Here is a 26,340-nt window from a genome sequence, read left to right on the forward strand (position 1 = left end):
TGAACTAATAAGTTTGAAAAACAACTTTACGAAACCACAGTTTTGAAGCCATTAAATTTATAAGATATAAACCGCGAGAATATAACATCTTCCTTTGCGTCTCTCTTGATCATCGTAAGACTTTTTTGTAAAACGACTAGCACAAAATGACAACAAAAAGAACCACAAAAACTGAAAAGTATCTAAACTCCACAAAACTCTTCTGAAAAAAAAAATGTCTAAGCCCTGAAGACATCATTTAAAAAGTTTAAACAACAGAAAAACTAATGTTCGATTCAACAAAAAATTAAAAAGAGCTCTAAATAATGAGGCTAAATTCACGAAAATGATACAACATTGTGAAATACGAAAAAAAACGCAAAGCAGAACAAAAATAGATTAGTTGAAGAATACTATTATTCTTTTTTTTAGAAATTTAATTCGAAAGTCAAAACAGCCATTAGTTATTTACCAATATCAGCTATTTAAATTCAATGGTTTATTTATAGTCGGCCACTGAGACCTTAATTACGCAATATTTGGCATATGACAACAAAAATTAACAAAAAATAAAGGCCAAAAGAAAAAAACTCTACCAATTTCTGCAAGGGAACGGTGTTGCAGCCCTTCAAACCATATGTTAAAACGACAGAAACTGTGTTCAGTTTCAAATGTTGTCAAATTTTTTTCAGTTAGATTGTTAAATATTCCGAAAGTTTCTAAAAGAAACAAAAATAACAGCAAAAATGGGCAATTATGCACAAAAATCAGAAAATTTTGTATAAAAACTCGTAGAACCAAAGCAAGAAAACCTTTTGTAAAAAAAATCGGCCACAAAAATAGTTTTTATTCTACAAGGAGGAAAGGTCGACCTGTACTTACAGAGATTAAGCAAAATGTTGACTAAAATGATATAAATTTGACAAGTTCAAAAAATCATAGAAATATCCTTAAAATAAAAACATTCAATATCATAAGAGACATTAGGTAACAACCGAATGAATAGAAAAGGTTCACTTGCACCTCTTGAGGAAGAAATTTAGATCTTTGAATTGTCAAACTTAAAACTTAGACTGCCAAAAGAATAACAATTGAAAGCAAAAGACAAGAACTCAGTTAATTTTTACTAAAACTCTTCTTAAAAGCCATAAAAACCCTTTGGTTCCCTAAAAAAAAACTCTATCTACATTCGGCCTCACATTTATGTAAGTTGGAGCTCTCATTTATGGAGCCATGAATAAAAAAAATATTGTCAGTAATTAACGTTAAAAGAACAAAAGCAAAATATTTTGAAAAGAATGCAGCATCAAAATCAAAACCAAAAAGTCTCTGATTCGAAGAGTCCATGATATTAACGAACCTCTCCCTGAATTTGTCGCGCGACCTCTAACTGACCAAGAGTTCCAAGTCTTTGCGAATTAGACCAGTTGTTGAGGGGAATTCTTCAAATATTGAAAAAAAAGATGCATTTTGTATAATTATCGAGTTAAATCTGCAAAAAACGACAAAGTTTTAAGTTCAGAAGACCTTAATACGGCGTCTAGTTGCAACTAGGGCTCTTTTTGAGATTAAGGAGTCTGTGTTAAGGTTTTTAGGTCACTAAGTCAGGCAAACTTTAACCAAGTGGTCCAAAAAAGCATATTTTGTGCCATTTCTGATGAAAAAAGTTTGAATTTTGAAATTGTTATCAAAAATTTTAACCGGAAATCTTCAATCAAACAATTCAGCAACGCCCTTCTATCTCTAATGGTAAGAAAAACACTCTGCCGTTAAAAATTTTTAACTTATTTTGAATTATATTAGCGAAATTGTGCGAAATTTCAGCAAAATTTACTAAAAAATGTGAACAAAAACAGTCGAATGATCACAAAACTTTAAAAACGATAACTCCCTGTAAGACACAAAAATCGGAAAAATCTTTTTAATTCCGTATTCTACGCTGGACCGGCTTTTTAATGATACCACTCACAATTCTCTACGATGAATATATCGGTCGGCCAAAATTGTCTGAACAAAAAAAAATCCAGTTGAGTATATAGTTCCTCCCTCCCCACTAAAGTGGGGGTCGGAACAAAAACTATGTAAAAAGTTATTTTCTCATGTGAACATAGCGCGAATCATTTCAATAGTTTCTTGACTTTTGATCAACTGCGCCTGTGAGTTACCTCAAAAAGTTTTGAATTTACATTAACGGCAACAAATAATTCTAGGTTATAGTTATAGTTATAAAGCCGATTTCCAACATAAACTAACCACCGCTATAATTTCACTTTTATGATGCCAATCCTCAAATCTTCCTCCCTACGACAGCTGTGGAAATAGCAAGTACGGTTTGCTGACGTTTGACTTCCTTTTTCTTGATCAAGCCTCAATCATTTTAAGCAAGTATTTGCTGTGTGAATTCCAGAGCTTCAGGATCACGTTTGAATAATTTGACGTCGAATGTGATGTCGAATTTATAGAATTTCTTTTAACTCTTGAAAATTAAGGATATGGGAATATTACTAAACAAGTTAGTTTATTAGATCTGGATTTCTGGTTATTACGATTTAAAGAGTAAAATTGGTTTTCTATCGGTCTCTCTTTTGGTTTTTACAGGAAGTTGTTCTGTTTATGCGGCTTTTTGAGCCTAAACGCGAAAAAGAGAAAATCTGTTATGGTGAACAGAATTCTGCTGAGCGAGAGAAGTTTTTTGATCATGCGCCGCATTGAGTGAATGACTTTTCGACTTTTAAAAGTGTTTTTGCCAAAAGGTAGTATATAAATAACAGTTGTAGCCGTTTTTTTCCATCCAATTGGCCCAATATTGTAAATTGGTTTTTCTGTGGAAATAACTTTTATTCAATGATGAGTTAATATGAAACCCTCTTGAAATTAATACCACAGTATTTTGATTGCCTAACAATCCGTTTCATGAGTTAATAAGTCTTGAATGCTAAACTCTAGTTTCCTTTTTTGAAAAAAAAAATCGGCTGTTCCTAAGAAATATCTGTTTTATGATAATGCATTTCGCCGCCAAGAGTTGATTAATTGCTCTCAAACGAAGTTTGTAGCTTTTATATTTGTCCTGTTGGTCTTTTTAATGCGATTTTTCGCTTGACCATTTTTTCGTCTGACTCATTTGATTTTTCGTCCTCAAAAACAGAAGAAACACCCGGAGGTCATAAAGTGGCTGAGCAGCTCTCCTATAGCCTCCCACGTTACTAGTCCCTAAGTATGCAATTCACTAAAACTGTTTTGCAGCAATTATATTAGTCTTGAGGTCTTTATGCAATTTTTCGCTTGACCGATTTTTCTTCTGTCCCATTTGATTTTTTGTCCTCAAAAAAAGGGATAAATAGGTAGCGGGTATTAAGTTCTCTTAGAGCCTTTCAGCTCACTAGTCTCAAAGTATGCGATTCCCAGAAACTGTTTTGGAGAATTATAATTATGGTGTGAAGGGCGGCTTTTAGAGGTTGACCCCACCCCCACAACAGCATTCTCTCACTTCACTCCCCCTCACAATCCCCACCCCTGCACATCGTTTAGGCCGTAAGGGCCCCGTACATCCAAAAACCCTCCCACCGAGTTCGCATTTAATATCATCTTGGTAGATTGTAAATCACTTGCATCCTAGCCTGACGATGAACGCGTAGTTTGTAAAGGACCGTTTTAATACTAAAATATCCATTTTAATTGATAAAAACTTAGCTTCATTTTTCTTGCTATATTATCAAGAGAAATGATCACTAAGAGAATAGTGTGATCTTGTGAGGATAGTTTTGTCAAGATTTGAGCAACGAGAGTTTTAACTTCCAAGGTTCCTGGTGTCCACTTCTACTGCCTCCGAAAAAAAACTAGTTTGCTTCTGATATAAATTTAATGATCAAAAGAAGAGTTAGTTTTCTTTAAAATTAGGAGAGACTTCCTGCAATAATTGCCTGTGGCAAAGAAGTTGGGAATGAATACATAAAGAGGAACAAGAATAGTCCAATGCAAACTGTAATGATGATTGTGATCACTACAAATTTAATGCGTCTCCAGACAACGTGTTTACAAGACCTCCAAGGGTTTAGCCAAAAATGAAAAGAAGTCTTTGGTCGCTGCGGGGGTTCTAAGTAGGGATTTGCATTTGGTGTATCACGTGCTTTAGCTGCGGGTTTTTCGTTCGCCTCTTCTTCTGTGAGTAATTCAAGTTCAATCTCTAGCTTCGAAGTAAGTTCTTTGTAATCGCCTCGTTTTGTGAATCGTGTGGCTGGAAAAAATCCCCGCAATCTCTTTGCTGTAAACAGTGATATCCAAGGTCGTATTTTGGTATCTTCCATCTAAAACAGAATCACAAGACTCCGACAGTTTTTCCGCGACTTTCAGCTGTGCAGAAATAAGCGTTCTCTCTCGGGGCTGCCTCAGACTTTATTATTGCATTACAGAGACTTGCCGCCTCAGAATCGAAAGACTACCATTTTTGGGGAGGCGTTTTTTCAACTGGTGTTTCTTAAAGTTATGGGAGATCATATTTACTTTTTAAGGGAGCGGAAAAGTAGGGAGAGGACAAAAATTGGGACTGCAGCGTTTTTTGCATAAACACCACTAGTATAACACCCAGTTTTTCCTCTAACTTTTAAATTCTAAGCGGGACTTCTTGTGCCTTCACCAGTTTGTGCTTCTCTAAATACGTGAGAACTAATCCAAGCTCTCAATAAGATTTTTACCCAACAAATCGGCGCAAGCGCCCTCGTATCAGGGCCACTAAGTCCCTCTGGTCGCATAGCCTTATATTCTAACATACTGTATAAACATCTATTTACTCATCAACGCATGTAATGATTTCTGATTTTACTCACTTAGTCTAATCAATGTTCACTCGTGTAAACGCACGCATTTAATTTCCGCAATAAATTCACTCGCTTTGCATAGTTACTAGTTTCTCTTCATTCAAAAGCAATTTATTCAAACTTTCAATTCATCTCTTTATCATCTTAGTAAAAAACAATATTGCAAATGTAAATTATTCCGGTCCGCCGACAAGATGAGCCAAGCAGCATCTGCGGAGACGAGTCCCAGAAGCAGGCGGGCCAATAATCAATAAAATTTTTGATAGATGGGACAGACTTAGCAAGTCATTTAGCTAAGACGAGCTAAGATTGTCCCTCTCCAAAGCTGCAGGATGCTTCAAAATTCAACAGCAATCAGAACTCTTTTCAGATGGGAAGAGCCTTAGACAAAATTGAGTTCAAAAACAAAAATATGACAATGAAAACTACTTTCTGATGTGCAACACAGTTCCAGTCGCAAGTTAGGTTACAGATACCAGAGTTACAGATACCCAAACTCGACGGTGAGCTAACTGAATGGATAGGATTTATCGATCAATTCGATACAGCCCTGTACCTCAACATATTCAAATAGTCAGCGACTCATTTATTTGAAAACGTGTCTATCTGGTAACCGTGAAAAGATAATAAAATGCCTATCATCATCTGACAGCTACTACGAGACGGCAAGAAACCTCATCGATCATCGACACCAACTTGACTTCCAGACTCTGGAAAGAAATAGCAGGTACCAACTCCATTTACTATACAGTACTTTCAATGAAGTAACGTATTCGATTCGCTAATATGGCAGACAAGTTGTTAACGGCAGGTGGTACTACCTTCTTCGCGCAAAGCTGGTTGTCGAATCTCAGAATGCATAAGAACTTGAGATAAAGGCACTGAATGTCTGGAATTTGACGAATTGATTACTCTTCTGGACAAAAAGAGTAAGGTCGAAGAAAAAGCTGAACAATCCCATTCCCACCAACAAATGCAACTATCTGGACGAAAAAAGCGCTCGAAGCAAGAGTTCGAACATGCAAGTGTCATAACTCAATCATTGGAACGCCATGCTCCATGGGCTTGCTCAAATTTGAGAGATTAGAGAGAGTCAATCAGAAAGACTTAATCCCAGTTGACAATTCACTCAAACTTGAAATTGTTCAAAAAATAGGAGGAAACTAGTCTCAAATGTGTGGCCCTGAAAAAAAAGCCATGGAAAGGCAAAGTCAGAGACCGACTATGTAGACCTCGTCAACTACAATTTTGCTGATGATCAAATTTGATAACCCGGCCAAATAGACTCATTACTTTGTATTTCCTCACATAGACAGATAATAAAAGGATAGATAATGAAACAAGGATCTCTCTACCCCACTAAAACAACGCTAGGCTGGACAGTTTCAGGTTAAGCAAACCCAGAATCAGTAGATAAACGTAGAGGAAATTCGAATGCAATATGCCTCCTGGACAACGAAATGAAAACCGTTGCCAAAATTTTGACAGATCGAAGATGTTCCAGCACTTTCTTAAATCAAGTTCACTCCTAAAGAATTGGCGTGCTTTAATCACTATGAGACGACGACAATATATGGTCAAAAGGGACAACGTCCTGAAGTGCGACTCACAAGTTTATAAAAAGAATCCAATGTCCGACCAAGCAGTCAAGAATGGTTTTCTGACATCGGGGAATAATCTCAAATTCCCCTTAAACAATTAAATTTCACAAAACCCCGAAACTCCAACTAAATGCACAGTGTTTTTTCAATTGATAATTGAACGAAAAATCTTTTAGAGCCAGTTCCTGAAATAGAGCAACATTTGCAACCCGAGAAATATTTTGTGATTCCACATCACGCAGTAAAATAATATCTACGACAACAAAAATGCAGAGGAGTTTTCAACGCTTCAACAAAAACAATAAATGGAAAAAGTTTCAGCGATTTTCGTCGCGTTGGTCTAAAGCAACAGTCCGACTTTTCAAGATATTCATTCAATTGACTTCATCGCACTGCTTTATGAGGTGACATCAAAATGATCTATTATCAAATCAAACTCATAGACGGGCCGTTTCCAGCACGTGACAGGCCATCAGATCATTACCAGGCACTGCAAAGGATGCTCTGTCATTTTCTTATAGAAGCGCAATGCTCAATTCAATTTATGTTGACAAAACATTTGTTGGTGGTGACATATCGGAATTCAATAATCGAAATTTCCTAAGTGGTCAACGTTGACTGTGCAAATCTAATAAATCCCAGTTACTGGACCACCACGCAAGTAACCATATTTGCTACTCCCCATAATAGCCCGATTGTGTTAATCCGAATTTCAGAAGTTTTTTAGCAAGAGGAACCACCAAAAGATCAGGCAATAAAACGGTCAATACTGATGTCAATGAAAACCTTTCACAGACATCCAAGAGGTTGTTCTGGTAACTGATAGCAGCCCTACTCAAGCACCGAGAACCAAAAATCAAAAATTATTGGTCAAGTTGAAAAAGTTTAATAAAAAATGAAAAATTTGGTGGTGAGAAAACTGTATATTCGAATGATGAACCATGCCCGATGCTTTTTGGCATATAAGTTTCGAGGTCCACAAATTATTTGCTCTTCAAAAGCATGCCGATGCCACAGCCGAACCCAAAAATTGGTCAAAATGAAGTTAAAAAACAAATTTCTCTTCACCCAAAAAAAAAGTTGATAGATTCCGTTAAAAGCAACTTGCCCTATACTGCAAACGCAAATATGACAATCAGAAGAGCAAAAGCTAGCAACTTGAGCAAGGTATTTAACCCTATAAGTCTCCTAACACTTGTAACGTTTTAATAATGAAATCCTCTTCCAAATCACTTGGGAACAAGAAATTGGAGGAGATGATGATATTGGGTCGAGGTATAGCAAATCAATTAACGCCTTTATGGAAAAATTACCTCATCTAGCTGTGCTACGTATATCACTTTTTCTGGCCAAAAGAGTGACGAAAAAATATGTTTCATTTATTCCGCGGGGCCTTCGAAAAAGCATACGGGGCAGCTATTCATGCCCGATCATTGGGAGCATCTCAGATCAAATTTGCCCTACTGTATTCCAAGTCCAGAGCACCAAAGAAATCACTCATCACAATGAGATTAGAATTGTGTTCAATAGTTCTCGGAGCGCTGATGCTACAAATACTTCAAAACAAAGTGAGGTACTCTGGTAAAATAGATGGACTGCAGAAAAGCGAAAGCATATTTCGACAATCGAGAACCTATCATCTTTACCCATTAAAAAACGAAGAGAGGATATTGAAAGTTGGTGGACGGCTAGTTGCAACAGATTGCTTGGTTGATACTGAAAATTTCGATCCATTTTGCCCTACAAAAATAATATCTCGAAGTTAATTATTCTTGACAGCCATCAGTGGGTTGTAAAACCAGGCGAAACCACAACAATTGTTCGTACAAGTCACGTATACAAATTAATTTGATTGAAATCATTGAGACGGCCGATAACTGGAAATTGAGCGCATATTTCGGAAGTAATGGTCGCAAAATGTCTCAAATCATAGGCGACCTGCTGCATTGCTCCACCATTCAGAAACGTGCGAATTTACTTTGCCGCTCCAATGTATGAAGTAAATTGTCATTTGGTTGCCTTCATATGCTTCTTTACAAAGGCTGTTTATTTTGTTGTTAAAAATTTTTTGATATGCAGAAATGCATGAAAGCTATCAAACGACTTATTGCATGACGAGAATGCCCGGCTCGCATATTATGGGAAGGGGTACAACTTTTATCAGATCACAGGTTGAATTCTTAAAACTCAAAAAGAAGCCTAAAGTAAGATACGGTAATGATTGTTTAGCCTCAATTTCTGCTAGATGTAGACAATAAATTGTCCACACTTCTTGCCAAATGTTTGCATTTTGGTAAATAGTGGGAAGAAGAGCAAAATCGATAAAATTACTGATGTTCAAATATATAGAATTACAGCCATTCTCTACTTCGTTATTTTCACAATGCTATGTCATGCCGAAGATACAATCAACACAATACCGCACACAAAAGCCTCACATGATAAAAAAGACAATAATTCTTTAACCGCTTGTATGCTATTATCAAGTTTTCTCAATCATCAATTGTCTTTTGTTGTTCTACCAATACGAAGAACAAAAGAAAAGAATGATCCAAAAAAGCGCTTCCAAAACTTAATTTGAAAAAATTCATTTCAGAACTTTTGAAGAAACAAAAAATTGTATTTATATCCCAGCTGCAGACGAAGTCAAAGAATTTTGCAGAAACGCAGAACCTGAGAAAATGAGATTTATTCTACATAACAGATGACAACAGTCCTACCATATGGTAAAGCAGACCAAGTTCTCGAATTGACCAAAAGTGAAACTCAAGAAATTGTCAATCAATACAAGCCAATCTCAATCCAGAAGCTCTGGGAAATGAACCTGCAGAAAGTAGCCGTCTCTACCCAGCCTGCTCAACATTCCACGAACACATTTCCCGTACCTGTGTACTCGCACATAGAGGCCTTTACGTTCGCTGGCAGTTGATTGCTTTTAAGCCTCATTTCACAACTATAAATTTGGTCTGAGTATAAAGCCTCTGAAGATACATTTTTGATTATCAATTATTGTTATCAAAAATTGAAACATAATCTGAATTAGTTTTTGTTTACCTCCTTGATGCGATACATCAACGGGCGGCGGCAACGTTTAAACAAATATTCACTTGTCAACCGATGTACTAATTTCTGATTTTAGTTGTTAAGTCTGATTTTTGCTACCTTGTGAAAAACCTAAACATATTATTACCGCATAAAACGCATTGGCTTTATTTAGCTGCTAATTTCTCTTGATTCAAAAACAACTACCTAAGATTCTCAATTCAACTTTTTTTCACCTAGTAAAATCTATTGCGATTGTAAACTTACACATAAATCCAATTTTGCAGCTAGTATAAAGCAAAAATACAACTGGAACTTGCCATCTGTAGCTTGAAGCAAAAAAAATTGTCTAAACAAAACGGACTAACTTGGACACAACACTTTAATTGCTCTGAAATGGCTGTCAAGGGATTGGTTTTCGTAGTATCCAGCTCCAGATCTGTCTTCTTTGTTAAGATGCATTTAAGGGGGTGGCAAAGTGAGGTAAAGCCATAGTTGGTAAAGAAAGATCGAAACCACTTAAAAACGCTTTATACGTTGTTGTTGTTGGGGAGAGGATATTCCACAACTTCCAAGTTTTTTTGAGTATATGTCTCCTGATGAGTTTTGGCGATCAAATACTTAGGGATTAGTCAGGTTATTAGAGAACTGTTCAGTCGGGAACGTTGTAAGTCATGCAGAAATATGGACAAATTTAGACAAACTGCTTTAATCAGATAACAAATGAACAAAATAGATTGCTACAAACATTTGTTTAAAAAAATTGACCAAAGGTTATGGCAACCCTACGGCATTTTGAGCTCCTCATTGGGAGCAGGAGGTCTCGGTTCTGAGCTCAAACAGCTTGAGGCTTCCTAGGTAAACTAGAGAGAATACTTAAATCTTATAAAATAGAATCCTTCTCTTTTTCAAAACATATGACTTCAGATCAACTGAGTGCTAGATTGTGCTCTATTGGAGCACAAAAACAACACGCGTCTCATTAAATTAAAAAAATACCACACAATGATATTATTCGTCAATATTAACAAAATTTTTTTGATGACCATATTTTTGTACAAGAGCCAATCGACGTTGTTGAAAATCTCAAAAATTTTACAGCCGAATTTATTTTATTCGCGTACAAGGTTTTTTCCTTGTCATAACCCTACGAAGCGAAACTCATAAACGTTCTTTGCTACGAAAAATTTGATCCAACAGTTGAGTCGCAACCCGAAGTGGCAACGTCGTGGAACATCGCCAGGAATCTATAGCAAAAGAGCATCATTTTGACACGAGCGTGGGCACCACAAGAATCTTTCAGAAACAAAATTTGATACGAACATTTCTGCATCGCAACAGACAGCAGCGCCAACCTAGAGCACATAGAGTGTGCAGTATCGTGCAACTGCGGAAGCATCAATTAGTGATCCAAGAGTGCCTATTTCAATTCTAGCCTTGAACCGATACACTGCGCATTTGTTACCATAGATCAACATTTTTTTGTCAATATTTAGGGGTAAAGTCTGACAGCAAATGGTGAGTCCACTGTCTGAAAAACCGCAGAATTAGCGATGTGAATCAATTGTGAAACATGGGTTTATTATATAACAGAAACCAAGCCTTTCTTTAGATTCATATCCTGTGAACAGTATATGCTTTTGACAACTAAATGCGCCAAAATGAACAATGAAGTCATACCCGCAAAACAATAAATAACTGTTGTTATCTTTCTCCTCTGCAACTACTGCGTCTTTCTGATCAAAACGGTATTGTTAATAATGCAGTAAAAAATCATCAGAGAATTAAAGCCAGCACTGACAACCAAGAAGTTATCGCAAATGTGGTGATTGAAACGATTGAGAAAAAAGTTGATGAAAAACTTGGGACATCACTGGAGGATCGAGAGCGCATTGAGTTGAAAATAATGAGGTTAATAACAATCGATTACCTGGTGAAAACGGCCTAGGAATCAAAGAGGTCGAAGAAAATAAAAAAGGGGCCCCGAAGCAAAGAGCCCAGTCCGGGAGATCAGATGTAACGCAAAAACAAGCTATCTAAAATTGAATGCTTAGATTAATGGCTGTCGGAGATTTGGTACCATTAAAGCAAACAAGTGTAGAGCGATCCGAAAAAAACTCACCAAGAGCTGGGACAAACGTATCTTGTTAATGTTTTTTTTTATCAAAAATGCAGGCAACTATCACAAAAAAATGTACATAACCAGAGAACTCAGGTCACAACAAGCACAAAAGGAGAATAAGCTACTAAAAAGGAGACTTGAATGGCTGAAAACGGGTGGTACTATCAACAGGGATCCAAAATATAGAGCTTCGCAGGAAAAGTAACAATGACTGGGTTGAAAACTGAAGGATTCGAAGTAAGGCAGGGACAAGTCTGAAACCATAATTGTTATTTTTAATGCCCAAAATTTTTAGGACCTCACATGAAAGATGCTCTTCTACAAACTCTGTCCTAGATAAAAAAAAACCTTTGACGTTATTTGTTGAAACGAAACGTTGCTTAGTGATGGAGTCTGTAAAGAAGCCCTAACTCTAAGCGGTTATAAAATTTTTCGGTGAGAGGGATTTTCTGACAACGGGGAAAACCTTCAAAACATGGAGGTGTCCTAATAATTGCTGTCGGGGAAACTTTAAATGTAAAGGGCCTATCAGAAAGCCCCAATTTATTAAAAACTGTTGTAATTAGCGTGTCCTCAAATAACTCTTTAATTTTATTTCCATGTGGTTTTAACCAACCACAAAAAACGCGCATACAGCTGGAATCCTGAAAGATTCCATAACCTGTTAAATAGGGTTTCAAGCAATCGAAATTTATTGAAAAGTACCGCAACTGTCTTGTAACGCTTGTAATTTTAATTTTGTAAGCTTTGACTGGAAAACAATTCACTGCAGCGATGACTATTAAAAAGTTTGCCTGAATCATCTAACTTAAGTTAATTCTGATCAACTATTCAATTTCAGAGAGAAAAGTAGGGAATTCAGAGAATTAAACATATTTTTGATTAATGAACCCCAGTTCTGGATAGAGTCTACCCTTGAAATGCTTAAATTGATCAAAACAAAACAGACAATTGTAAAAGCTCATGTCACTACCCATTTCAAAGAAAGTTAATTTTGATGTCGATATAGTAGCAACCAATAAACTGGCAGATTTTGTTCTAAATGAAAGACGGTTGGCATAAGTATAATGAGATAAACGTCCGAAAACTGTTTTTACAGTATTGTTGTTGTTGTTGTTGTAAAGTCTTTACTGCTTTACAGCAAACGGCATTTATACCACATATTCAGTTTGGAAATTTGTCCACCTTTTTGTAGTTTTGGCAGTCGCATGCGAGCTGCCAGTTGCAGATGATGTTTTTGTTGAATTTCGTCGTATAATTTGTTTCTTGAGTCCAGTCAATGAGGTTAAATCAATCAAGTGGTTTACTTTGTTGGACTGTCAAGATATGCGGAAGCCGAATTTTTTTCTCATTTTTTCTGTTCTAGTCTGTGACAATTTGAATAGTTCATTCCATCGTGATGACAAATCCTGTGTTTGCAGTAGCTCAAAGCTTTTGAGGTTTTGTGGTTCGTTCGAGAGCTGTGAAAATATTGCTTTAGTAATGGCTCAGTCAGTGGTATCAATGGTTAATTAATATCTTGATGAAAACATTTCAAAAGTGCTAGGGTCAAAATTGCCTCCCTGGATAACATAGCAAACATCTCATTTTTAAGAAACTGATACAATACAACAGAAAACTTTAAAAAGAACGATCAGAGAAATTTATCAAAAACAGTTGAGTTGATTGCAGAATTAAATAAAAAGAACGATACAAAACCAAACCACAAATGAAACTGAAGTATTCAGTTCCAAAAGTTTCAGCAAAATAGAAAGATACGTAAGAGCAGTGATGAAAGCACCACCGTATCCCTGTGAAATTTTTGGGTACAAAAAAAACACAGCTTTGAATGACTCGAACAAAGCTCACTCACTTTTTGAACTAAATTTTCCAGAGTGCCTTTACACCAAAAATGCAAAATAACGCCTAAATTAACATTTCTAAGAAACAATGTAATACAATATTGTGCTTGAATGAACAACATATAATACAATGTTGTGAACACCAGTGTCCTAGCAAACTAAATGACTAAAAGGGTTATGTTGTGCCCATTGCCTCATATGCATCATATGCAAGCCAATAAGGATCTATTCTCCACCCCCCCCCCCCCGCAGCTTAGTGAGCATAAATTTTTTGAACCGATGGTAACGTGCTATATGACGACAAATAATTTGTAACTGTGAGTCAGAAAAAACACTGAGGCGAAGGCAAAACAGAATAGATTCGCGAGTTATGTCATCTCGACAAAAGCGATTGAGTCTTTTTAGAGAAATAACAAAAAATGCTTTAAAGTTTATCCTTGGTTCTCTTATCGGCTACAACGATCACCTTCTACAATTCAAAATCTACCTCTCTCTATGTAATTAGAATTACAGACTGATACTCTACTGTAATATCGCCGACAAAGATTACAATTTAGACATAAATTATTTTATCAAGTACAACACAAGCCAAAGAACTAGAGAGGGTACATGTGAGGTTATCGTAGCAAATATTAGACTTTGTAAAAGCGATTGAATTTTTGGGTGTAAACAGCTATTCTACTTCTTTCTATGTAATTACATCTACACAGACTCGTAACCTATTGTAATAACGCCAATTTGCCAATACCAGAACTGAAAAGATGAGGAATGAATTCGTGTTCGGATCATCCCGTTGGACAAACAGAGTAAACCAACGCGTTTACGTTAAGGAACCCTTTCGGACTATAGAGACTATAAAGACTGATCGGGCTTTCTTGGAGAGTTGTAGATGCTACTTACTAAGAACTCAACTCCTGCACTTGGCTGATTGCTTGCAACTGCCAGAACTGCAGGGAAACGGGGACAGTTTTCTAAACTCAAACTTGGGATCAATTCCCTTCAGTTTCTTACCTGAAAACCACATCAGCAACAACAACGGAGATTACAATCTAGACGTAAACCAATTTATCAATTACAACACAAACCAACGAACAAGAAGATAACCGACCAGCTACCGCTTGCTGCGTCAGCATGCTAGCCAGGGTTTACTGGTGGCGAGGGTGCACCGGGCCGTTGATTGGGGAAACTCTGGGGTCCGCCTTTGAATTCATAAGTGTTAGTCTCCAAAACAGTTTCTGTGAATCGCATATTTGGAGAGTAGTGAGCTGAAAGGCTCTAAGGGCACTTAAGAGGCATTATCTGTTTATCCTGTTTTTGAGGACGGAAAGCCAAATGGGTCAGAAGAAAAATCGGTCAAATTAAAAATCGCATTAAAAATTACCGACAGGATTAATAGAGTTGTTACAAAATTCGTTTGAGATCAGTTAAAAAGGCATAATGGCAGTTGTCGTACCAACAACTGAATTGTGTAAAAGCAATGAAAACTTTCGGTTGAGAAAAGCCGACCTAGTACAATATATTCAGTAGAAAAACACATTTGATGAATAAGTCGAAAAGAAAGGAACGCATTACAAACATCTGCTCACAATTACTTAAGAAGAAATTTTCAGAGAACGAACACTGCTGCGGAGAGTTTGTTGCTTATACACTAACTGTATTACGTTCTCAAAGCTCATCTAGCTGACGAAGAAGGATGCGGACAACCGATGGCTGAGTTACAGAAGTCGTCTCTAGTACTACTAGTACTACTTTTACTAGAAACAGTTTTTAACGTACTAAAATGCTACGCCCCACATATGGGTCTAGTTACCTCCAACAAGAAGCATGCAGAAAAGTTTTACAAAGATTTCCTAGACAAATGTAGAAGTCTAAAATAAAAAAATTGCATAATCCGATGGGATTTTAAAGCAAAACTAGGCTGTAAGGATTTTAAAGAAGACCTTGCAGGATCCCACGCCCGGGCTTGAATCTCAGCGTTGACTACCTATATGATTTTCTGACCAAGAAAACTATATTGCAGGTGAATCTTTTAAAAAGCAATTTACGAAGAAATAACCGAACCGACGAAACGATTGCCTTTTGTCTGAACGTGCCGCACTATTATCAACAAAATGTATCTAGGACTTAAAAAATACTTCACAGAAATCGTCTCAAAGTGGGTCCGAGGAGAAAAAGACAACGTCAGCAGCTGCCACCATGGATCCATCTTTCTACATCTAATTTGCTGAAAAAGCATCTGACACAAGAAAGAGTCCGCATCACTAAACTGACGTCCTATCCGAAAAGGCCTGTTGCGAGACTTAGTTCTACAAAACTGTCGGACAGAGTTGACTACCAAGGAAGTATCTTGGCAACCAGAAGGAGTTCTGAAAGGAGTTCTCAAACATTTGAGACACCTGAATAAGTTGGACTCATTACCGAAGAAAATAACAAATGATCATGAAGGTAGAGAGAGTGAGGCAGAAAAGACAAACATGTTAAACAGCTATTTGTTTTCAGTATTCTTGCCTAAACAAAAGTTCGGCATGCAGGACATCAAAAGTGAAAACCCTAAAATCAAGAATTTCAGCATCCCCAAAACAAAAATCCAAGAATTTCTCCGTTCTCTAGAGACCAATAAAGCGAGCGTTGCAAACAATATTCCGCCCATCTTCTATCAGGCAACGAATGTGGAAATGACGAACATCGTGAATACACTTTATCGAAAGACTAAGAACAAATCTTGGAGAGAAGCATTGTTGTTACCAATATATAAAATTGGAGACAAAATCCTTGTGAGCAACTAACGTGCAGTATCTTTACTCGACACAAAAGTTTTAAACGCTGCATCTACGAGCCCCTCTACAAACTCTTTGCCAATCATTTGGTCAAGGAGCAACGTGGGTTTGTAAAAACAAACAGATCACTGCGGACAAACATGCTTTCGTTTCTGCAGAGTATCCACTTCGCGATGAATAGTAACGCGTAAGATGATGTAGTGGCTTTCTGCACCGATTTTTCTAAAGCGTTCTTCCGCGTCCCACACTTTGAACTCATCAAGAATATTGCGGGAATCGGAGTTGGAGTTTGCATGTTGGAGATTCTGTCTGATAACCTGGAGGACCAATCTCAAGTTGTACGCATTGCTAAAACTAACTCCACCAAAATGTACCTCACAAGTGGTGTTTCACAAGGCTCTATTCTTGACCCACTCCTGTTTTGTATGTTCATAAACGACTTACCCGAAGCTCTACAATTTTGCGAACCTTTCATTTTTTACCGATGACTTTAAAATTCTTGGCAGTGAACAGGACACAGCTTGAGATACAGAGGGCCTGACAGTCCTCGACAAATGGACTACAAAAAACAAAATGTCTTTTGCTGTCGACAAATGCGCTTAACTATTAACAAATTTCTCTTAGTTCTGCTCTGTGGCTCATTCTGCGCCAATGTCTCAAGAGGAATGAGAAGTCGACGAGAATCTTTTCAGAAGCGACCAGCGAAGTGGATTATTGGTTCTATGAGTCCTATGGAAAAAGCCTACGGCTACTCAATTTATTAGCAATACCGATGTTCATACAAATGAATGATACACTTCTCTTCGACATCCTTTAGAGCAAACAACCAGTACCCCAAACTACTTCCAGAAACTCCGCTCACCACTCGGAATAGAGAAATGTTCAAACTAACTAAATCAAGGACTGAGAAGTCGCGAGGGGGAGATTCATCTGTGAACTAGTAAAGTTGAGTAAAGTTGTGAACTAGTAAAGAACTAGTAAACTAGTAATGTCTCAAGAGGAATGAGAAGTCGACGAGAATCTTTTCAGAAGCGACCAGTGAAGTGGATTATTGGTTCTATGAGTCCTATGGAAAAAGCCTACGGCTACTCAATTTATTAGCAATACCGATGTTCATACAAATGAATGATACACTTCTCTTCGACATCCTTTAGAGCAAACAACCAGTACCCCAAACTACTTCCAGAAACTCCGCTCACCACTCGGAATAGAGAAATGTTCAAACTAACTAAATCAAGGACTGAGAAGTCGCGAGGGGGAGATTCATCTGTGAACTAGTAAACAAGACAAGAAACAGTTCCGATATCTTAAACTGGACTGGAGACGAGTTTTGTTGATCATGCAGAATTATATCGAAAGAAATTATTCGGAGATCAATCCTTGTACCTGGCTATTGGCAGGTCATTGTCCAACATGCAGAAATAAAGGGACAATGTCTTAGGACTAAACTCAAGAGAAAATCCCTTCAGCCGTAGCCGAGAATTCATACAACGACAACAATATTCTTTTATCAAAAGAAACGGGATAAACAGATAAAGCTCAAAGTTATTTGAAGCATTGGGAGGCTCTAAGTGTGCTATGGTTCAACGATGGTTGGTTTGGACCACCTGCCTCAGCATTTTGTTCTCTATAATTCATGAAATTATTGTTTAGCACTTGAGGCGATGAAACATCCGAAGATTAAGTCTATGAGAGCTGCTGAACGACTAAATGCCATCGGATGTTGGCAATTTTTTCAGTGTTTACAAAAGAAGTTACTGGTCAGCATAGGTTGTCTTTTAACAAGTTTTTGAACACCTCAAATTGTTTGGTTAAGAATATTTAGGCCTTTAAAACAGATCACTAAACAAACCATTAAAAATCCACATTCGTTGACAAATTGGGTTGGGCGGGGCATTTTGCTCAAATTCAAGCTGGTCTCCCCAATGAATTCGTCCGGCCGAATGAAGTCATTGTCCCATACTTGGAAATGTACAACTGGGGGGACATAGCGGTTGGTACCATGTCTCGCAAAGAAGCGGCGTTTTTCTTTCACCTTGAACAAGAATACTGAAGTGATTCATGCGATTACTGTTGAACACGGCCTTTCAAATTATTCGCGTAACAATAATTTGACAGTTCACATGAGAGAACTGTTTCCTGTACCCCCCCCCCCCCGGACTGTGTTCACTATTTTTGCGTTCACCGTACTGTGGGAACTTGTGTGATTGCACTGATAATGACTTGTTTAGCCTACTAAGGTGTGAAATATCAATTATAGATTGTAGCAACAATTTTTTTAAACATATTTGTCTCAGATATTTGGAAAGAGACTTTCATTAAAGCCTTTTATCGTAAATATCTCTAGACTGAGGATCATTTATTATAATGCTCTTCAAGACTTTTGACTTTTCGATAAATTGTTTTCTATTTGCCTTTTATGGTTCGGTTTGTTGTGACTGTTTTAGCAGTTTAAAAATGATAGTTGATTTCGTAATGATCACCTCGATTTTCATTTCTTGAGGCACCAATCGGAATTCGAAGACGAATCTCCAATTGAACAGAGCTGTCCCATCCATACACCTGTAATGCACGTCTGTCCGTTGACGATCCGATTCCATGCCTGAGAATAAATTTTACTCACTAAACCAGCTCTCATAGAGGGACTTTAATGATGATAATGACCAACAATTTTGGTTGATATCAATTGATTGCTTTGGAATTTTAATTTTACAAATTGTTTTTCTGAATGTCAGTTTTAATTCACTGGAGTACATGAAATGCTGCCACGTCATATTGCTCATACCAAAACCACCTTTTGATTTGGCTTTGCTGGAACTGGCTTTTTAATTCGCTTTATTACCACTAAATCTGGGATAATGAAATTGTTTATAACTTCGCTCATTCCAGAAACTTTGTCATGACGTTTTTTTAGAGTTACCGATTTCCTGGGGTCGCTTGTTTTTTATGAGACTCAAAAGCAGTATTCAAACTTCGTTGCGTCTCCATGTTTCGATGCTGTAGAATCCTTCCTGGTTATTTATCCGGTTTTATGGTAGTAGCTCTTTTCTGTGAGCACTGGTGTTATGTCGATCATATCGTGAGGCTCCATTTAGCCATATAAGTTTTTTTAGCTTCACTTCATAAGACAACTGACAAGCGTTGAGGATTGCTGCCGCATTTTGTGCAGTTGTTCCATTTCGCTTTCCTTTGTCTCCGATTTTATGCGAAACAAAGATCGGAAAACAATAAGCAAAATTCTTACCTCGGCACTTAAATTCCAGTGAAGTCAGATATGAATATTTTGTTCTTTCTATGTTTGTTCTTTCTATGTTTTTTGGTTCTTTCGATGTTCTTTCTATGTTGTCAATTCTCGACGTACAGCTCAGTCCAGTTAAGGTTTTAGGCAAGTGCCTAAAAAACACGAAAAAAATGCTTTTGCCACATTTTTAATGAATTGCATGCAAATCGAGACTTGTAAAGCTCTTCGAGGACTGCTCAGCAACTTGATGTCGTCCAGGGTATGCCAGTTTATCCCATTTCTCAAGAAAAATTCACAAAACTTCTTGGTCAGATCAAAAAATGGCCGAACCAAAAATCGCAGAAAATGGGACCACCAAACCCAAAATGATTGAAAGCAGTTAATTTCAAGTACATGAAGGGTCCGTGGACTTAATGAAATAACCCAGGTATTAAAAAGTTGATAGAAAGGCCCTCCATGAAACTTTAAATAGTGGCATTTTTTACTGGTCGAGCTGTAGACTCTTCATAGTCATTTCCGAACTCGTAAATAATCTCAATACGGGCGACAATATGTTTCCTATATTTCACTAGTTTGGGTTATTTCAGATCAAAATGAGTCAAACAAGGCCTGAATTAATGGAAGAAGTAAAACTATTCGAAACGGCAAAAGAACGCCTGCAGTTAGCTTCCAATTTACTTGCTATTTTTATTAAATTAAAAAATCGTTAATTGTTATATAACTTCTCGTTTGTTTCAGTTATGACAATTTGGCGGATCTGTATGCTGTGATTAACACATTGCAATGTTTGGAGAGAGCGTATATCAGAGATTGTGTCAAAACTAACGAGTAATATCATCAAATTTGTAACATGTTTTTTGAATAAAACGATCACATAAATGCAGACTTGTGCTGATGTTGGGGGCTTTAATTGAAAATTAACGGGTTTAATCATTTTCTTTAAAGCGAATTTTAATAATTACAGAATAGCGTATCTTTGGCTCAAAAAGATTTCGATCAGTAGTGAGTATATCTTTGGTACTTTAAAAGGGGTTGAGAAATGAAGCTAGCCGACATCTCCTATTAAAACCATTAACAATAAACATAGTTTTAAAGCTTCATCAACATTACTTCTATAAGCAATTGAAAATCATTTAAGAAATAAGCGCGTTTAATTCTGATTTTAATATATGAGAGCGAACAGCCTAAATTGGAAAGCTGTTTTTGAACATTAAAAAATAATGCCTCATTTTTATATTAGTTGTGAACGTGTAAACTAGTGTTCAAATTTTGTATTAAAATTCCTGTCTTTAAAAAGTAAACAATCGATGGATTGTTTGTTGAAGGTACCAGGCTGCGTGCAACAAGCTGCTGGCACAGTACAAGACAGCCTTCAAACTCGTGCAGAGTCCAGAATTCCCAGATGTTGACTCTTTCGTCAAAAAGTACAGAGTAAGAACATATCATAGAGTAATTCTAATTTTATGACGCAAATAATTACACAGCTAATAATTTTTTTCAAATTTTACTAAATTGCGAATGATTTGCACTCTTTTCCGAACAAGGTATGACGGCAATGTGCGTTTACACAATGTTCCAACCCGTCATATACCAAACAGTTTAATCCAATCTGGATAACGAAAAATCTTTTAAACCTATATGCATATCTGTATCATTTAAGTCTGCTTATAGTACAAAACTGGAATGTATTCTTGTCACTTATTAACAGTTCAAGCTCCTCGTGCTGTCACAATAATGGTAGCATTTTTTGTTAAAGATTTATGATATTATTTAAAGATATACTTGGCAGATTACAGGAAAACAGTCTCGATTGATTTTCATGACGCCGAAAGGGATTGAAAGAAGAACAAAGATATTGAAAAGCTATATTGTTTCTCAAATATTCCTCGCACACTCTTGACGCACTCGAATTTCATAATTCTGAATGCAGGCATCTAAAACTGGTCTTTGTCTTTATCCGTTTCTATTTTTGATTTATTTTTCGTAGTGACTCTTCATTTTAGAAGAGTCAGTTCTGAGCAGCTTGTTTAAAAAATCCATCATACTACAGCCAAAAACAACTGAATAGAAAGAAAAACGGCTTTTTGTGAACTCAATACCTCTTAAACCAACAGAACAGAAATCACCCTTTGAAAAGATGATAAAGTAACATGCCATCCCCCTTTGGAAACATTAAACTGAAAAATGGGCAGGAAATTATTGAAAATTCCATAAATGGGAAAATTTTTATGAAACGCCTGACAACTGACCATTTTGGAAAGGAGAAACGAGCTAGAACAAATAGCTCCGGTTAGCGAGTTTTTTGCACTTCACGCCCCCCCCCCCCCGCTCAAATTTGCGACCTAGACAGAAAACCTTTTTCTCTTTTCTTTGCTCTCCAATTTTGCCTCAGCGATCTGACCTAAACAATTATTTATGTGCGGCATTTCATGTTTTAAATACGCTGGTACATAACTATCAATGAAAAGACTCTCCAACAATTCTCTTCGAGTCTTATAGAAGAGAGGACTCAAACAATATTCAAGTCCTGTGAATTGTAAAATTAATGAGCACTAGATTAGCCGACTGAGATGATGGCTATGGTTGAAAATTGCATGATAAACTGATGGTAGCAAAGCTGTAAGGAGAGCGTTGTTGCTATATTGCCACATTCTTAGTTTTTCTTTTTGTTTAGCCATCTAACCCTTTTTGGTTTTACATTTTCCCCCTGCTGCTAAGCCCTAAAGAGGGGTTTTGATCACTTATGATTCTCTTCAGCTGCTTTTATATGAGTGACATCAGTTTTACGTTCATCAGCCCTAATTTTTAGGCGGTGAATTTTGTGATGTGTTTTGATCATAAATGACTTACCTCACTCTTAATGACTTTGACGGTCATTTCAGTTTATTAGAATTCTTTTCAAGCTTAATTATGAATAACTGCTCAACGGAGGCTGGTAAAATGAAGCTTCGGGAATAAAATGAAATACAGAATTTACTTTTTAAGGATGTGTATTGCTACAATACATCTAGATTAGGAAGAACTTTGAGTGTTCAAAAATATTGTTCTTTAAGATAACCTTTTATGTCTTATTATCGACGAGCAACTGTTTTGGAAAATATTACAGTAGATAATTGTCTGTTTGCTTTGTCCAGACAAGATTTCAGTTCATTGAGCAATAGAATTTTTGGCTCCATAAGCAAATCTTTACTCCATGAGTACAATTAAAAGCAAGAGTATTTTAGTTGGATTGTGTGGCTGCTCTAGAGCGTATAAAGGACGACCAGCCTGTCCAAGTGCGCACAGAGAAAACAGGGAACTCAAATAAATGCATCGCAGACATCGTATCGGTCAGTGTTTTTAAAATAACTATAAACTATTGAATTAAATGTATACCTGGGGGAGACATGTTATTGACAAATTATTGACACCTTTCTGTACCAACACCCACTCCCATATATAATTGTACGAATTGTCTCAATGTTTATGTATGTAAATAATCTGCTCTCAATGCCAAAATACAGTAATTTGGGAATTGGGGTATAACACGTTAGATTTCCGAGGACCCAAATGTGTTAGTGAACATCTGAATGTATCCATTTACAATATCCGACAAGGCGTTATTTTCTATTTCAATTAGAATTTGTTTCAGCTGTTCATCACAACATCAGACTGTTTGAAGCTGGAGAGACGCGCCAAAGATGATGTAAGTTGCCATCTTTGATGTCATGAACAAAATCGTAACTTGTCCATTCCATCAATTAATGACACACTTTGTGTTCTCAGATTTACCCGTTGGTACGAGAGATCTGCGATGCCCTCAGCTCTATGACTTCCCTCCCGGCCAACTTCGAGGCCAAAACTAAGATGAACGAATGGTAAATCAGAAGCATATTGTAAATTGAGTTTTTTTACCCACCTCAAATGTATTGGAACATCTGATAGTGTTAAATTTTTTAACGATAGTCAGCTTGTGCTAATTATTTTATTTGAATCCCAATGAAAAATGGGCAATAAAAATGTCCAAGACTCGAAGAGTATTGGACAAGTGTCTTTTGTCGACTTTATTGGTGCGAGTTTCGCAGCAGTAAATGAAATGCGTGATTAATTTTGGAGTGGATTCAGCGTTAAGCAAAATTTAGAGGAGCGAAAACAGTGCTTTTTTATTCTTACCGCTGTTTTCGAGAGAGCAATCGAGGGGTTATGAGGCTTTCTATAAGCCAGCCTTTTTCACGTGCCTTTTCAGACGGCTTTTGATTAAAATGTTTTTTTTTATAGCGGCGATAGCGGTTTTTTGTTCACATGCGGCATTTTGACATTGATTTTCTAAATATAAAAATGGTTTTCTCAATTTACTCATCGTTCGTTCTAGGTCTAGTTTTTTTGGTATAGTCAATGGAAATTCTTTGAATTGTACGTCAGGACTTGTCCTGCTATGTTTTTTGTTTCGAGGTCTGACGCTCTTTTTCGTTTTATATTTGTTCACACAGCAAAGCTGAAAAGGCCAAAATTTTTGAATGACTTCTTCTCACTAACATTTGCGCGCGTGACGTCATTTCTCACTCTTTCTACCAAGTGCTTTTTGCGGGATTGTATTTTGATCATCAGTGAGTTACCTCACTCAATAAAATGACTTTAAAACTTAAGTTTAATTTGAATTAGTTTAAGGTCAAAGGAACTCATATGTGCTGTGAAGGTCACTAATAAAAGGCTTCTGCGGAATGAATTTTAACAAGCTTTATTAATTTATCGCTGAATGTTTTTTTCCTTTAAAATGCTTTAAAACAGTTTTTTTTTAAAATACAATTACTCTGAACATAAATTTTATGATATAAAAATTTTAAACGAATGAAGATTTCAATCGTGCTAAATTGGCCGAACGAAAAAAAATCAGGATTCTTAAAAGATTCCTGATCGTGCAGGGTGGGAACTATTGAATTAGTATTTGGTGTTTCATGGTTTCTTTGTGTTTTAGGATGTGTATATGTTTTTGGTTGTGTACAGCTACAATACATCTAGATTAGGAAGAACTTTGGGTGTTCAAAATATGTTGTTCTTTAAAATAACCTCTAATGTCTTATTATCGACGAGCAACTGTTTTGAAAAATATTACAGTAGATAATTGCCTGTTTGCTTAGTCCAGACAAGATTTCAGTCCAATAGAGCAATAGAATTCTGTGTAAAAAAAAAGTTTTTTGAACGGCGTCGATTTTTTTTCCAATTTAGATCTGTATCTGTTTCTATCTCAATTATAAGGCAGGCAAGTCTATTCTTTCGCAGCTATTCCGGCAATCTGCCGGCTATGTTTTTCCACTTTATTGGTTTTGGATGGGCTATGTAATAATTTAGCATGTTCAGATTATGGTTTAATTTTGTTACAGTAAAGAGTCCGAGTGTTTGTGTAAAGAGTTTTTGCGATGCGGTGCGATATTTTATGGCATTTTTGCGATGCGAGAGATCTGCGATGCCCTGAGCTCTTTGATTTACCTCTCAGCCAACTTCAAAGCCAAGATGAACGAATGGTAAATCAGCAGCATATTGTTATTTGATTTTTCTTCACCCACCTCAAATATATTGGAACGGTTGATTACTGCTAGTGTTTTAACGTTTTTGTCGGTTTGCGCTAAATATTTTATTTTACTCCCAACGAAAAAGTGATCTTTTTTTATCAAAGAATAGGAATATAAACAAGGCTTTTTATCGCTGGGGTCGGGTACCGGAGTTCTATGGGTTTTTGACGTTTTTCATCTGTTTTGCAAATGTATAAGCTAATTATCAATTTTTGGCCATAGTTTTTAAAAACCGTTTTCATTGAGAGTTTAAACAATGTGTTTTGCTCAAAATATTTTTAGATCACAAGTGATTACAATTTTTGTAGTGTAAAGAAGTTTATTAGGTGTTTAAATTGTTTTTTGCCAATTTCTTGCAATTATTGAATAAATCTCCTGTGAGCCTGACATAGCTTGCCTATTGCTTAGTAAGCACTTTAATGTTTTCATTTGCATAGGAAATTTTTGTAATGTTATTCTTGAATTATTGTTCTGTCAAACCATAAAAAACCATATTGAACCATAAGAAATAATTAAATTTTTTTAATTTTGTTTAAATTCAATTGGTTTCCTGGGCTAATTTTTTTTACCTTTTGACTTCAATTTGAATTTTTAAGTCGCATTAGTAGGCACCATTTAATTGAACATAGCCGACTAACGTCGGGCGAATGGTTCCCAAACAACTGGCATTTGGTTGGCTTTGGTAGTAGTTAGCTGAGGCTTAGGGATGGCAGCGACTGTTAAGATTAAGAGCTACCCTTCACACCATGAAATTGTCTCCGCAAAACAGTTTTGGTGAATCGCATACTTAGAGACTAGTTAGGCTCTGAAAGAGCTGCTCAGCCTTTTAATGCGCTCCTGGCTTACCGTTTATCTCGTTTTTGAAGACAAAATTAGTGGATTCAAGCGAAAAATTGCATAAAAAATACCACAGGACTAATATAATTGCTACAAACTTCTTTTGAGAGCAATTAACATAGTAATTTCTTCACTGAGACGACTCCTCGAGTCGTGTCCGGAAATCTTCCGGATATGTTTTTAAATCTGATTTTACTTCTTCATTCTGAAGTCAAATTGAAGTGATTATTTTGGTCGCGACGAAACAGGAAGTGGAGCGAAAAGGCGCTGTTTGTTGCGCCGATTTTACTCTAATTTAAGGTTGAATAGGAAAACGAAGTTTGAACAAAAACTCAATTTGTCGCCAGTGGTTTGTTCACTAACTGCAGTTTAGAGTTGATTTTTACTGTTTTTTTTCGATTTTTTATCTGAATTTCTCAAGGGTTTCCCCAATCTATTCAAAGTCCAATATAAGTCGTTTTTATTCAGTGAAAATTCCATGAATTATAGGTCAGCACTTGTCCTGCTATGTTTTTTTTCTTTGAACACAAATTTGAT

The 26,340-nt window shown here is 36.6% G+C and overlaps 2 protein-coding genes across 2 annotated transcripts in view; one reads left to right on the top strand and one right to left on the bottom strand.

The window, feature by feature from the left end:
• LOC142339251 (vacuolar protein sorting-associated protein 28 homolog) overlaps window positions 1-26,340 on the top strand; it is an 83,623-nt gene that overhangs the window by 53,666 nt on the left and 3,617 nt on the right. Inside the window, exons 2-7 of the mRNA XM_075389122.1 lie at window positions 20,003-20,078; window positions 20,156-20,245; window positions 20,743-20,848; window positions 22,642-22,746; window positions 23,049-23,102; window positions 23,183-23,274. Of these exons, the coding sequence (XP_075245237.1) occupies window positions 20,011-20,078; window positions 20,156-20,245; window positions 20,743-20,848; window positions 22,642-22,746; window positions 23,049-23,102; window positions 23,183-23,274 (515 nt within the window). The 5' untranslated portion in view covers window positions 20,003-20,010. The remainder of the gene's footprint in view (window positions 1-20,002; window positions 20,079-20,155; window positions 20,246-20,742; window positions 20,849-22,641; window positions 22,747-23,048; window positions 23,103-23,182; window positions 23,275-26,340) is intronic.
• LOC142340318 (fer-1-like protein 6) overlaps window positions 3,848-26,340 on the bottom strand; it is a 41,765-nt gene continuing 19,272 nt past the window's right edge. Inside the window, exons 5-7 of the mRNA XM_075390892.1 lie at window positions 18,660-18,778; window positions 18,029-18,211; window positions 3,848-4,283 (exon numbers count right to left, since the gene is read on the bottom strand). Coding sequence (XP_075247007.1) covers window positions 3,873-4,283; window positions 18,029-18,211; window positions 18,660-18,778 — 713 coding nt within the window. The 3' untranslated portion in view covers window positions 3,848-3,872. The remainder of the gene's footprint in view (window positions 4,284-18,028; window positions 18,212-18,659; window positions 18,779-26,340) is intronic.

Source organism: Convolutriloba macropyga, chromosome 5 (genome assembly GCF_964194025.1).
Source record: "Convolutriloba macropyga chromosome 5, txConMacr16.3, whole genome shotgun sequence".
Taxonomy (NCBI): Eukaryota; Metazoa; Xenacoelomorpha; order Acoela; family Convolutidae; genus Convolutriloba; species Convolutriloba macropyga.